Source organism: Engystomops pustulosus, chromosome 4 (genome assembly GCF_040894005.1).
Source record: "Engystomops pustulosus chromosome 4, aEngPut4.maternal, whole genome shotgun sequence".
NCBI classification, from domain to species: Eukaryota; Metazoa; Chordata; class Amphibia; order Anura; family Leptodactylidae; genus Engystomops; species Engystomops pustulosus.
In genome coordinates this window covers 97,101,394-97,115,013 of record NC_092414.1, presented here as the reverse complement: position 1 = coordinate 97,115,013, position 13,620 = coordinate 97,101,394, and the positions used below count along the sequence as shown (strand labels likewise).

Below are 13,620 nucleotides of genomic sequence, written 5' to 3'. Positions count from 1 at the left end.
GAGGCATCAGTGGACCATGTAAAAAGACGTGTATATATAAAAGGTACATGTGTGGTTTGTGAGGGGAGGGATCCCTGGTGACTGGTTTGCTTTAACTTTCTTATACCTGCCTGGCACCCTTTTGGGTTTTCCATCATTTCTGGAAACCCCCTTGCAGAAGGCTGTAGCTTCCACATTAGATGTATATACAGTAAATCTAAACTGGTGTGTATACAATGGTCTATTGATCTGAGAATTTGTCTGAAGAATTATCTTAAGACTAATTTCCTATCCTGGATCTGTTTGGCATTCTTTTAGACTGGAGATATGAATCTTCACAATCTCTTGTGAAGTTAGCAATTTTTATTTGAATGCCTTTGTCCAATTCAAAATGGATAGCCCTGATTCATGAACAGCCTCCTTATTCTCTCAGATCTTTAAAAATGTGGAATGAATACCTACAAATATCAGCAGTTCCTATTTACTATTTAAAAAAAAAATCATTTTCAGTGAATTATAGTTACTATAAATAGAACATCACAAGTTTGTGTAATTTACAGATGATGTTTTGTTAGAACAAAATTGGCAAACTTTTATACTGACTCTTGAGTCTATGCATTGAGTAGAAGGGATCATGGGAATGTGGTGCCAGAGCTTTCTTTGTAAATGGGTACTGGAGTTCCTCTCCTGATTCCTTCATGTTCTGAATTCACAAAACTCAAGTAACTTTTATGTGATACAGAAATGGATACATATTTTAGCTGTTGCACTTAGGAGTATTCAAGGAGGAAGGAGCGGGAGAGTATCATGTTTGCAGAGAGAACTGAAGGCTTATGCTTCTCTATCTTTCTGTAGTACATTCTTACAGCAGCAGCGATTGCTCTGTGTGTTCCACTTGATTTATGGACGGGAGTGCTGAGACCTTGCTGTGGTGGTGATATGAGGCCAAGGATAGCTTTTACTATAATTCTCTTTAGCCTTATTCCAACGTCTTCAGCAGTCTAAATAGCTGGCGTGCCCATTTGTCAGTGCTGTAGCATAAAGAGACTTGTGTGATTGGTCTTCCTGTCATGTGATCTCCATGGATGTAAAAGATGGGAGATCACATGGTAGAAGAGTTCACTTCCACTGCTGCACTAAATCATAGGGAAAAATTTAGCAATAATTGTATTAATCTGTCTATGACTAAAAAAACTGTCTGCATCATATTAAGATTAACGAGTTTTATACTGCTTTCTGGTACTCCTGTGACTAGTTCGACAAAGACAAAAGGGTGTGGTTTAGCAGCAAAAATACTGCTGTCCTGACAGACTTTTGTTGTACTTTTCTACCGTAAAGTAAGCCAACTAATAGGAGGTGCAAAGTATGACTAGACCGTCTTTTGCTAGGACAGATTTATTATCCAGCACCAGACACTTCTAAGAATCTTGTGCAGCATAACACAGTCTAGTCGAACTGTGCACTGTCAGACCTTGGGACACTTTTCATAAATCTGCCCCAATGTTTAACTGTAGACATAGTTGGAGTGTTGTGTATGTGTCCTGAGTAGAGATGAGCAGAACCAAACTTCATGTTGTCGGATTGGCAACCAAACCACCATTATGGTAAGTTAATGCTCTTAACTACTAGCCTTGGCTTTGATTGACCAATCAAAGCCATGGCTAGTTGCAAGCGGCTATAATTTGCCGGATTGGCTGTTGGAATGCATGGGGCATGTCTGAACCCGAATAGGAAGTTCTGGTCTGCTCATCTCTAATCCTGAGAGCTTCATCACCAATAAATGATTATACTGAAGGCAAATGTCTAACCAGTTCCCAATTAAACCAAATCCTTAGATTTATGGTCAAATAGTGAATTTTTGATTCCTTGTGGAAAAACACCCTTGATAACACAGTTCATGTTTTAAGGTATTCTGTTGTTAAAGAAAGCTTTACTAGCTTGTGTGGTTGGTCACTTTAATGCAGTGACTGCTGTTGGTAACACTATGTGCAGGCTCCTAATACTTTGTTCTGTCTCCTACTTCTGGCTCTGGTCTATGAAGTCATTGATTAAAAATACACTTTTGCTTCAGCAGTTATCCTTAAGTTTTCATTTGTCAAACTGGCCAAATAGCATCACAGTAAGATAAATATTGCTTCCTCCAAAATTTCTTTCATATTTTTTCCCATAATTATATCAGTTCAAATGATCAAGTCTTTAATTTTATTGTGTTAACGTCTGTACGCATGTACAGGCAAATTTACTCCTTTAAAAAAGCCTCATGCGTAAAATACACTTGGAGCTTTTCTTCCTCCCTCCCTTAGTCCTGGCTGTTCTGTAGACAGTCATTGCTGCAGCTGGTGGCCCTGATAGGTCATGTGACCGGAGCCCAGGAATTGTGGACACATCAATTATTACTCCAGTCACATGACCAAATACCAAGTCTGTGGGGTGGCAGTGTGAGGATGAGGGAGAGGCTTTCAGCCCTCGTGTGCCGTGATACAGCACGGAGTGCAGACACTGAGCTTCCTATGCAGCCTCCTCTGTTATACAGTACATACCCCTGCACGGATATCCTGGGGGATTTGGGATCTGTTTAGAAGATTTCTGCCTTGTCTGTGCAGTGTTAGTGTGTCATGTTTTGCATGGCTTTATGTGTGTGTTGGGTATTAGGCCACATGCACATGAACATGTGTGCATTTTATTGGCCACAAACAGGCTATGTCCCTTTGGTTTGTGGCCCATCCGACATCGCTGGGGTGAGTGGCGCTCACCCCACCGATGTCCATAAACGACTACGTGAGATGCAAAAACGGGCATGACTAAGACCTGCACTATATTTTATGATAGAGCATTCTGCATATTCCTAGTGGTGCATAATGCAACATGCGTCCAACAGAAATCAATGGACTTCATAGCTGATGTGTGCTTGAGGATCTTCTGCAGGATGTAATAAAGTTTATTAACATTGTAAGCAGTATGTGTTGGGGGGGGGGGGCATTTTTCTAAATCCCTCTGTAAACTGAATAATAATAATCTTTATTTACATAGCGCCATCCTATTCGATAAAGCTTTGCAAATCATAGGGGTCATATACAAATAAAATAAAACACAGAGCACAAACATATGGAACAAATGGCCCTACTCACAAGAGCTTACAGTCTGAGGAAGAATAGGGCGGCACAAGAGGTAAAAAAAAAAGCTTATATAATGGCCCAGTTATTATTTATAAGGGAATAAAACTAAATATAATATAATAGAGGTGCTGCTGCTTGACCCAGTCATCAGCCGTCATCTTCTATAACAAAGTCCAAGGCGAATTGGACTGCAGAGAAGCCTGAAGCTTGGTGTCTGGGGGTTGCTGGATAACAAATGGGAGGAGGACACAGGAGGGGTTAGTAAATTGAGTTAAAACTTCATGCAGTTAACAAGTGTTATATGCTTGCTTAAAGAGATGGGTTTTAAGAGCACGTTTGAAACTTAGGAGGTTAGGTGTTAGTCTGATAGTCCGGGACAGAGCATTTCATAGAATGCCTAGAAACAATCCTGTCTGGTGTCATCGGTAGGATTGGGCTGTCACCCTGACCGCCCGATCCTGTACTGTGGCATGGGGCCGATATAATCAGTCCCTTGTCACAGCGCTGTGCTCTCTTATTGCAGGGGATCCAGTGATGACCTCATCAGGATATATAATCTGGGGTCCATTTCTTACCATTTTAAACTCTTATGGAGTATTTCTGTTACTGAAAATATGACACCCCTATTTCCATTTTTGAGGAGTATTTTTACTTTGCTAGAAATAAAATAGTGCAACCTGGCTTTTTGTTTTGGAACAAGCTTGTTTAACCCCCTTAATGACCGCCCTATCAGGACTCTACATCGGTCATTAAGGTTACTTCTTCTGACGCAGCGCCTTTCTACGGTGGCATGAAAAACTTCCCATAATATACTGTTTTTAATCAAATACCCTCACAAAAAATGTTCTAAAAAGTTATCAAAAGTTATGTGCCCTTATATGATACGACTGAAAAGAACAACTCTTTTCACAAAAAATAAGCCCTCAACAAGACCTGTCAACAGAAAAATACAAAAGTTATGCCCCTAAAAAGTTGTTGATAGTAAAAACAATGCGATTTTCTCTAATATTGGTTTTGCTCAGTAAAATTGAACAGAGATTAGAAAAACTATATTAATCATGTATCATCGTAATCGTAGTGAACCAGAGAATAAAGATAAAATATTATTAATAATTAATTATATTAATTTTGTTTGTATCCCCCGTGAAATAGTTGATAAAATCTCATGAATAAGCTATAGACCCCCCAAAATTATCCATACATTGTATCTCACCTCGCAAATAATAAGAATCATATGTTCACATTACCAAAAAAAATGAAATTTTATAGCCTGTACAATGTGACAATAGAAATCTGCTCTGAGTGGCGTTGATTTGATCCTTTGCCTGGCCGTGCGCCCATACAGCAGATTATCACCACATATGGGGTATCAGTACACTGGGGGTGGGGGGGGGGACTGGGCATCAAACTTTGCTGAGCATTTCATCATTTTAGTCATTATAAAAGTGTCATTTTTGGCCTAAATGAATGTGTTTTCCACAAAAAAAAAATCAAGTTTCTAAATCGCACTTCCATTTTGTTTTAACCCATGTGAAACACTTAAAGGGTAAAGGGTTAATAGACTTAATAGAAGTTGTTCTACATACGTTGTGGGGTGTAGTTTATATAGTTGGTTAATTTATGTGGTTTTACTATGTTTTAGGCCTTCCAAAGTCACTTGGAAGCTGAGTTGTCCCTCAAAATTTGAGTTTTGGCTTTTTTTTTTTTTTTAAACAATTATTTTTAAATTTGAGATATCGCACCTAAAGTTCTAAGCCTCATAACATCCTAGAAAAAGAGGATGAATAAAATATCATCCCAACATAAAGCAAACATTCTGGAAATGTTAGTTATCTAGCTTTTGGGGTAGTTTTACTTCCTGTGTGGAATGCAGAACATTTCAAACTTTGAAAATGAGGATTCTTTCTGAAATTTTGCCAAATTTTCGTTTTTTTTCAGAATGAAATGCAAAACTTATCACTTAAATTTTACCACTATCATGGAGTACAATCTCAAAATCACCTAGATATGTTAGTGTTTCAAAGTTATAACCAATTATGGTGAGACGTGTCAGATCCGAAAAATCGAGTCTGGTCATTGAGCTGAAAACAAGTGTTGGTGATAAGGGGTTAATGATCTCGGAGAATAATACAGAATGCTTGTTTATATTACATGCAGGATGTATGGTCTTTGTTCTCAAATACAGATCTTGCATTACTCCCATTTCATTTTTCCTTAGGTCTGTGCAAGCTAACTTCAACTAACATATTTAGATTTGTAGTGTTATTACAGAAAGTATTACAGCCTGTGCTGTTGTCTCACTGAATAACATAACTTGTTACTAAAAAAAGTGTGTGCATGTGAATTTCCACTGTGGACTTGACTTTAAAGGAAACCTACCATGAGGAATCTACCACCAGAAAGTAGATCTAATGGTAGATTACTCCTACCTGCCTTTGCCCTAATCCTCAAACCTAATCTAACTTAATGCATGAAATCAAATGGTAGATTTTCTTTATGAACCAAACCTACCTTGAGAATGCTGTAGCTACACAGATGCAGAATAATATCTTGTTTAACCCCTTAAGGATGCGGGTTTTTTTTGCTCATTTCTCACTTCAAAAATCCATAATTTTTTCTTGGTACAGAGCTGTTTGAGGGCTTATTTTGCGCGTAGCAAATTTTACTTCCCCGTCACATTTATCATTCCATCCCGTGTACTAGGAAGCTGGAAAAAGATTCCAAATGTGGAAAAATTGGAAAAAAACATGTTCGCGTCACGTTCTTGTGGGCTCAGTCTTTACGACTTTCACTGTGCGCTCCAAATAACACCTCTACTTTTTTCTTTGGTTCGGTACGATCACGTTGATGCCAAATTTAGATTGCATTTTTATTGTGTTTTAATACATTTTCAAAAGTTAAAATGCAAAACGAAAAATGTAAATACAATTTTGCAATCTTCTGACGCTAATAACTTTTTCATACTATGGTGTACGGAGCTGTGTGAGGTGTCATTTTTTGCTAAATGAGCTGACATTTTCACTGCTCATTTTGAGGACTGACTTTTTGATCATTCTTTTTATTACATATTTTTATGTGATGTAAAATGGTTTAAAAGTCGTTTCTCCGACATTTGGGAGCTATTTTCCGTTATGTGGTTCACCGCTGGCAATACCAGTTTTTATATTTTGATAGATCGGGCATTTTGGGACGCGGCGATACCTAATGTGTTTGTAACAAATCTGCTGAAACCATGCAGCCTCGGGTCCGGCGAAGACCCAGGGCTGTCATGGCAACCGATTGCAGCCCTCTGACGTTCGGGGTAGTGGCGATCTCAACAAAGATGGTGGCGCCCATGCTCCGCCACCGAGATTGGTACAAGCACCGACCACGGGTGTCAGCGATGGGTCTAACACGGGCTGAGCTCTCTTCATACACCCACAATAGCTCTCCTTTGGAAATGTCTGTTGCAGAGTGAGGGGTTAATTCCTGAGTTGAGTGGTTAAAATTAAAAAATTAAAATTCAAGCCCTTGGGAAAGCTGGATCCTGTAGCTTTACTCTCCTCGTGCTACCGCTGTTTGCCAGCAGGAAGTGTTTGTGTGAGCTCGTCTTGGAATGCATGGAGGCCACTGCAGAGAGCAGCTTTGTGCAGTGTCAGGCAGGAGAACAATATGTCCTCCCAACCCTAAAGTCAAAATATTAACGGTCAGATCTGAAGGCAGCCAAAATTGTATACACCAGGACTAATGGACAGGTTAAAATTCTATCTGTGAAATGCTGTAATTAATACGTTAATAATAGTGAATAAGAGATATTTTATTAGTTATTTTGTTATCCTTAGTGTGTGTGTGTGTGTGTGTGTGCGTGTGTATATACAGGCGGTCCCCTACTTAAGGACACCCAACTTACAGACAACCCGTAGTTACAGACGGACCCCTCTGCCCTTTATGAAGCCCTCTGGATGCTTTACTATAGTCCCAGAATACAATGATCAGCTGTAAGGTGTCTGTAATGAAGCTTTATAAATAATCCTTAATCCTTGGTCCCATTACAGCAAAAAAAAATTTGAAACTCCAAATGTCACTGGGGCAAAAAAAAAAAAAAAAGTCTCTATATTTTATAATTGTAGTTCCAGTTTCGACTTGCATACCTACAGACCCTATCTTGTACGTAACCCGGGGACTGCCTGTATCTATCTATATCTTTATATATCTTTTCCTGGTAATTCCCCTTCTAAACGTTCTATTGTACTTTATTTGCAGCTACTTGGAAAAGTATGAGAAAGTACATCATTTTGGTGAAGACGATGATGAAGTCCAACCTGGCAATCCTAAACCTCAGCTTCCTATTGGTGCAATACCATGCACATACAACTACCAGCAGCATGTTGTTCCAGGTATGCAGACCTTTTTCTAAATCCCATAGAGCTGGTAATAAAATATTTTTTTCCCCTATTTCCCTGAAATTATCAGTGGATCTGAAAGTAGTTATAAAATTTGTACACATAGGCTACTTTCCCTGTTTTTGCTATCGCTTAATTCCTTCGACATGGATAATATTTTATTTGAAAATTCTGCTCAAGTAGAAGATAAATCAATACAGCTCTATGGACTTCTACCTTTCAAAATGCACTGCCTTGCTCTCATTTCACAGGCTGCTACACTATGAAGGAACAGTGCAATTACATTAGGCAGTAGGAGGGGGGGGGAAGTGCTTATATAAACATTTTTTTTTTCTAAGCAGCAGTAGCACTGTATTGGATATTACAGAGTAGTACAAGTATGAATGTAAATCTATTAGGGCACATTCACACTGCCGTTCCCCCCCGCCACTCTCCATGGGAATACACGGCACCGTATTCCGTAGAATGATGGAGCATGTCCTATCTTTCTACAAGCCACGGAACAGCATAGTCTTGCAGGTGTGCTGCACCTTACCGCTTCTGTACGAGGCCGCAAGGCCATTGAAGTGTATAGGGGACATATATACGTCGGATGTATATACTTCCACCATACGTTCGTGTGAATGTAGCCTTAATTGAGAGAAAGTAAAACACTTAGTGTTATTCCCATCTCGGCAAATGAATGTTACTGTTTGTATGCTGAAAAATCTTTACAATTTTCCAATATACTTTCTGTTTCAAATTCTAAATCCTCTGCTTGCTGTTATTCTAAAGAAAACATGTATGTTTACTTCCAGCGGACAGAAATCTGACCATGGTCACACAGGTGCACGCTCGTTGTAACACGTAGCTTTGATTACTCTTTAACGAGCAGTGCTGCTGTGTGACCATGGTCAGATTTCTGTCCACTGGAAATAAGCATAAATGCTTCATATAGAATGTCAGCAAGGAGAGATCTAGGGAACTGTTAAAATTGATACAGAAAGTATATTGGATAATTATATAATCAATAACATTTATTTGAAATGGGAATGCCCCTTTTAAGCCTTTGCCGACGAGCGAGTTTAGTCAGACAAACTTGCTCCATGCGATGGGGGGTTTTCCAGATGAAGCCGGAATCGCAGAACTGGACTCGACCTAGACTTGCTGAAGTGAACAGATATGCCCAGGCCAGTAAATGCTGCAAGTTCACTGTGGGCAATGGGTAGTATGCTTTTAAATTGTTACATTGTTTTCTTTCAATCAGTTATTGTTAGCCAAAACTAGGAGTGTCCAAACACAGAAGAGGTGTAAATCTATCTAGGATATCTTATGCCTGGGTACTCTCCACTTCTTCTGGTTTTAGTTTGGTGGAAAAAGACCTTTGCAATTACTGATATACTGTGGATGTGGGTTGAAGCTATTGAAACCAAAAGCGATAGTTATAGACTTCAAAATGATGCATTTGTAAAGTTCTTCATATAAATTTTGTTTATGTATTGACATAATGATTTGTAAAGCGCTACAGAATATGATGGCGCCATATAGAGATTATTATTATTGTTATTATTTTTCCTCATGTATGTTGTGTTTTCTTTTGTTTTTTAAAGATTATTTGCGCCAAAGCTATGGACTTGCAATGGACTTCAACACACCAAATGATTACAATAAATTGGTGCTTTCACTGTTATCTGGGCTCCCAAATGAAGTGGACTTTGCAATAAATGTTTGCACCTTACTCTCTAATGAAAGCAAGCATGTTATGCAGCTTGAGAAGGACCCAAAAATTATCACTTTGTTGCTTGCAAATGCTGGCGTATTTGATGATAGTGAGTATAAAAAATTGTTTTCATATGTAAATGCACACAACCAAACACGTGTGTAAATACAGACCAGCTCTATTTCTCTATCAGCACTCAAGACATCTGAACCCAAGATTGGCAGCAGACAACTCTATTTAGGCTTTCATATTTTTAAGTGTGATTTTTATCAGAGTAACTACATTATGATATATGAATAAAGTAGTGGAATGGGAATTTCTACTTTTGTATTTCGGAAAACCTTTTCCTGTAGATTCTGGCAACTGAAATCTCTGGTAAAGGGGTTTATCAAATTAGTTAATTTTGGGGACAATGTGCTCGCTTTTAGAACATAAAGTTGTTAGGTCTTTTTTATTGTGACGTTGTTTTTTTAAAAAATTAACAGCTCTGGGAACATTTTCTGCTGTGTTTGGTGATGAATGGAAGGAAAAAACTGACCGCGATTTTGTACAGGTAATTTTATATTCTTATATACGACTTGATTATAGATGCTGTTTGCAGGACTGTATTTATAATTTTTATTTTATAATGGGCACAATGTATTACACTGTAGTAGGTGAAGAAGAGCTTGAACAAGCGATCAGAGCATTGCTTGTTCAAGCCAACCTGTAAAGGTAAAGAAAAAAGTTAAACACTTAATAAAAACACTTTTTAACACCTTGCTGACCGAGGACGAACTATATCGTCCTTGTGCCGCAAGGGGTGTATGGAGAGAGCTGACGAGCTGAGCTCTCTCCATATACAGCATGTAACGGCTGTATAAAACAGCCAACACCCGCCTGTCACTGCCGCGGTCGGGGCTGGCACCGATCGCAGCAGTTAACCTGTTAAGTACACAGGTTACCTAACTTACCGTTAAATGCCCGCCGCCATCTTGGATGGCCGTTCGGCGCCCCCTGAAACTTCATCGGAGGGCGGCGATCAGTTGCTATGGCAGCCTAGAGTCTCATTGAGACTCGGAGGCTTGCCAGGTGCAATGATTTCTAATAGCCAGCAGAGGGTTGGCTATTAAAAATCATTGTAAAATAGCTATATACTGCAATACAATAGTATTGCAGTATATAGTATCAGCAATCGGACCCTGGAGGATCTAAAATAATGGTAAAAAAAAAAAAATGTAAAAAAATATGAAAAAATAGTAAAAAAAAGTAAGTTTAAATCACCCCACTTTCCCTAGAACTGATATAAATATAAATAAACTGTAAAAATCATAAACACATTAGGTATCATCGCATCCCAAAATATCCGATGTAGCAAAATATACAAAATATAAAAAGTTGAAAATGCCACTTTTTTGCCATTTTAGAAAAACATTCTATAAAAAGTGATCAAAAGCCCATACAGTCCTAAAAATGAAAGCATTAAAAACGCCATCAAGTCGCAAAAAATGACACCACCCACAGCTCCGTGCACTGAAGTATGAAAAAGTTATTAGTGCCAGAACATGGCAAAATGAAGAATTTTTTTTTTTGTTTGTACAGAAGGTTTTACATTTTTTTTAAATGTATGAAAACCTAAAACCTGTACAAATTTGGTATCCTTGTCATCGTACAGAACCAAAGAATAAAATAGACATGTGATTTGGGGCGCTCAGTGAAAGCTGTAAAATCCAAGCCCACAAGAAAACGGCGCAAATGCATTTTTTCATAATTTTCACTGCATTCTGAATTTTTTTCCCGCTTCCCAGTACATGACATGGAATAATAAATACCATCGCTATGAAGTTCAATTTGTTACACAGAAAACAAGCCCAAACAGAGCTCTTTACATGGAAAAATAAAAAAGTTAGATTTTTGAAGGTGGGGAGTGAAAAATGAAAATGCATAAACGAAAAAGGGCCACGTCCCTAAGGGGTTAATTAAAAGAATTAAAGTCCCCTAAACACAAACATTCCCTATACATATCTAATAAAGTTAAAAGCAATCACCAAAAAAACCCACATATTTGGTATTGCGCGTCCTTAACAATCTGTACAATAACTCGGAAACATTATTGGACCCGCTTGGTGAGCGCCGTAAAAACAAGACCCGAAAATCCTTTCACAAAAAATGTTTTAAAAAGTGATCAAAAAAGTTGTGCGCCAAAATGGTACCATTGAAAAGGACAACTCAACACGCAAACAATAAGCCCTAAACAAGCCATGTCAACCAAAAAATATTAGTTATGTCTCCGAAAAGATGGCGATAAAGAGAAAATCTCATTTATTTTTGTATTAGTTTTTCTTCAGTAAAATTATAAAAATCTATTAAAAAAAACTATATAATCATAGTGATCAATAGAACAAAGATAATGTTATTTTTATGGTACGGTGTTGGCCCCAAAAAATGCAAGAAGAAAGGAAACCAATTTATGATTTTATTTTCCTATATACATTTAATAATTAATAAAATCTCAATACAGGCGGGCCCCTAGTTAAGAACACTTGACTTACATACGACCCCTAGTTACAAACTGACCTCTGGATTTTGGTAATTTGCTGTATTTTAGTCCTAGACTACGATAAACAGCTATAACAGGTATCTGTAATGAAGCGTTATTGTTAATCCTGGTTCTTATGACAACACAACACTTTTAAAATCCAATTGACAGAGACCAAAAAAATTTTGACTGGGGTTACAATAATAAAGTATACAGTGCCATCTTGCATACAAACTCAACTTAAAGGGAACCTACCACCACGATTCTACCTATAAAGGTAGATCGGGTGGTAGGTGGATGTAAGGGACGTGAGGAGAGCTCTTTTTAAACTTTATTCCCCTAACATGTAAATTTACTTATGCGGCTACTGGGGCGTGAAGTAGCCGGGCACGAGGCTACACAGCGCGGCTACTCCACGCCCCAGTAGCCACATTACGCCTCCTACCCTGTGTGTTCGGCGCGCAGCTCCTCGTAGCTGCGCGCCCTCGCCCGACATGCTGGCGTTCTGCGCAGAACGCAGCTGAGCAGCCACAGCTCCGAGGCCGGAGCTACTGCGCATGCGCAGAACTCCGGCTTGTCGGATGCCGCGCGCTGAACACACAGGGTAGGAGGAGTAACGTGGCTACTGGGGCGTGGAGTAGCCGCGCTGTGTAGCCTCGTGCCCGGCTACTCCACGCCCCAGTAGCCGCATAAGTAAATTTACATGTTAGGGGAATAAAGTTTATTAAAAGTTAGCGGGGACGTGAGGATTAGCTCTAAAAAGAGCTCTCCTCACGTCCCTTACATCCACCTACCACCCGATCTACCTTTATAGGTAGAATCGTGGTGGTAGGTGCCCTTTAAGAACAAACCTACAGACCCTATCTTGTATGTAACCCGGGGACTGCCTGTAATGAGCTACAGAACCACTAACATGAAGTATTTGTAAAGTGCATCTTATGGTGCCAAAAATAAGCCCTTATTTGTCCAAATTTCCAAAAAAAATAGATTGTAGATTTTTTTTTTTTTTTTAATGAAAATGTAAGAAATCGCATCTAAAGTTCAAAGCACCATAACATCTAACAAAAATGAGAGAGTGCATAAAAAACCATGGAGACATAAAACAGACATTCGGTTGTTGTTTTTTTTTTTGTTTGTTTTTTATTTTTGCTTTGTTTGGAAAAAGTAGAACATTTTGAATTTCAAAAATCAAGACTTTTTTTTCCAAATTTTCACCAAATATCCGTTTTTTTTCATGCTAGTTGACAAATTTTGGTGGTATGTGTTGCGCTTATTTATGAAGTAGGAAGTGTCACGAGGAAACAATTTCAAAATCACTTGGATATGTTTTTAAAGCGTTCCGAAGTTATAACCACTTATAGTGACACAGGGCAGATTTGAAAAAATGGGCCGTGTCAGGAAGGTGAAAAGTCGCTTCGGTGTCAAGGGGTTAAAAAGGAGCTCTGTCTTTAACCACAGCTCATGTTTTACCCTTATGTTACACTCCAGCAGCGTTTACAGAGACTGGGGAATTTGAGGTGGAATACTGGGCATAGAAAAGACACTTAGAGCTGTAATGAAAAAATACATGTGACCTAGAAGCTGCAGGCGCTTTTATGATTATAAAACTTATATAATTGCGATGAATTTCAATAAATATGAGCCATCTTGCATTGCAGCGACAATAAACAAATAACAGTTATAGCTGTCAAAAGTAATGAAAGATTAAGTAATGCACCCTGAAGACTGAAATTAGTGGTGTCGTTTTAAATGGTTTAAAACAAGAAATATTTAATTCAGATTTAATATTGATGGATTTAGTCCTCTTCACTGTGCTAAGTAACGTGTCATATTTCCCACATTTTAGTTCTGGAAGGATATTGTTGATGACAATGAAGTACGCGACCTCATATATGACAAATGCAGATCTCAAGGTGGGATAATATT

At 38.5% G+C, this 13,620-nt stretch overlaps 1 protein-coding gene across 1 annotated transcript in view; it reads left to right on the top strand.

Annotated features, from left to right (window-relative positions):
* The window catches only part of ARID2 (AT-rich interaction domain 2), a 56,099-nt gene that overhangs the window by 15,364 nt on the left and 27,115 nt on the right, over positions 1-13,620 (top strand). The window contains exons 4-7 of the mRNA XM_072146840.1: positions 7,338-7,471; positions 9,067-9,285; positions 9,662-9,729; positions 13,541-13,607. Coding sequence (XP_072002941.1) covers positions 7,338-7,471; positions 9,067-9,285; positions 9,662-9,729; positions 13,541-13,607 — 488 coding nt within the window. The remainder of the gene's footprint in view (positions 1-7,337; positions 7,472-9,066; positions 9,286-9,661; positions 9,730-13,540; positions 13,608-13,620) is intronic.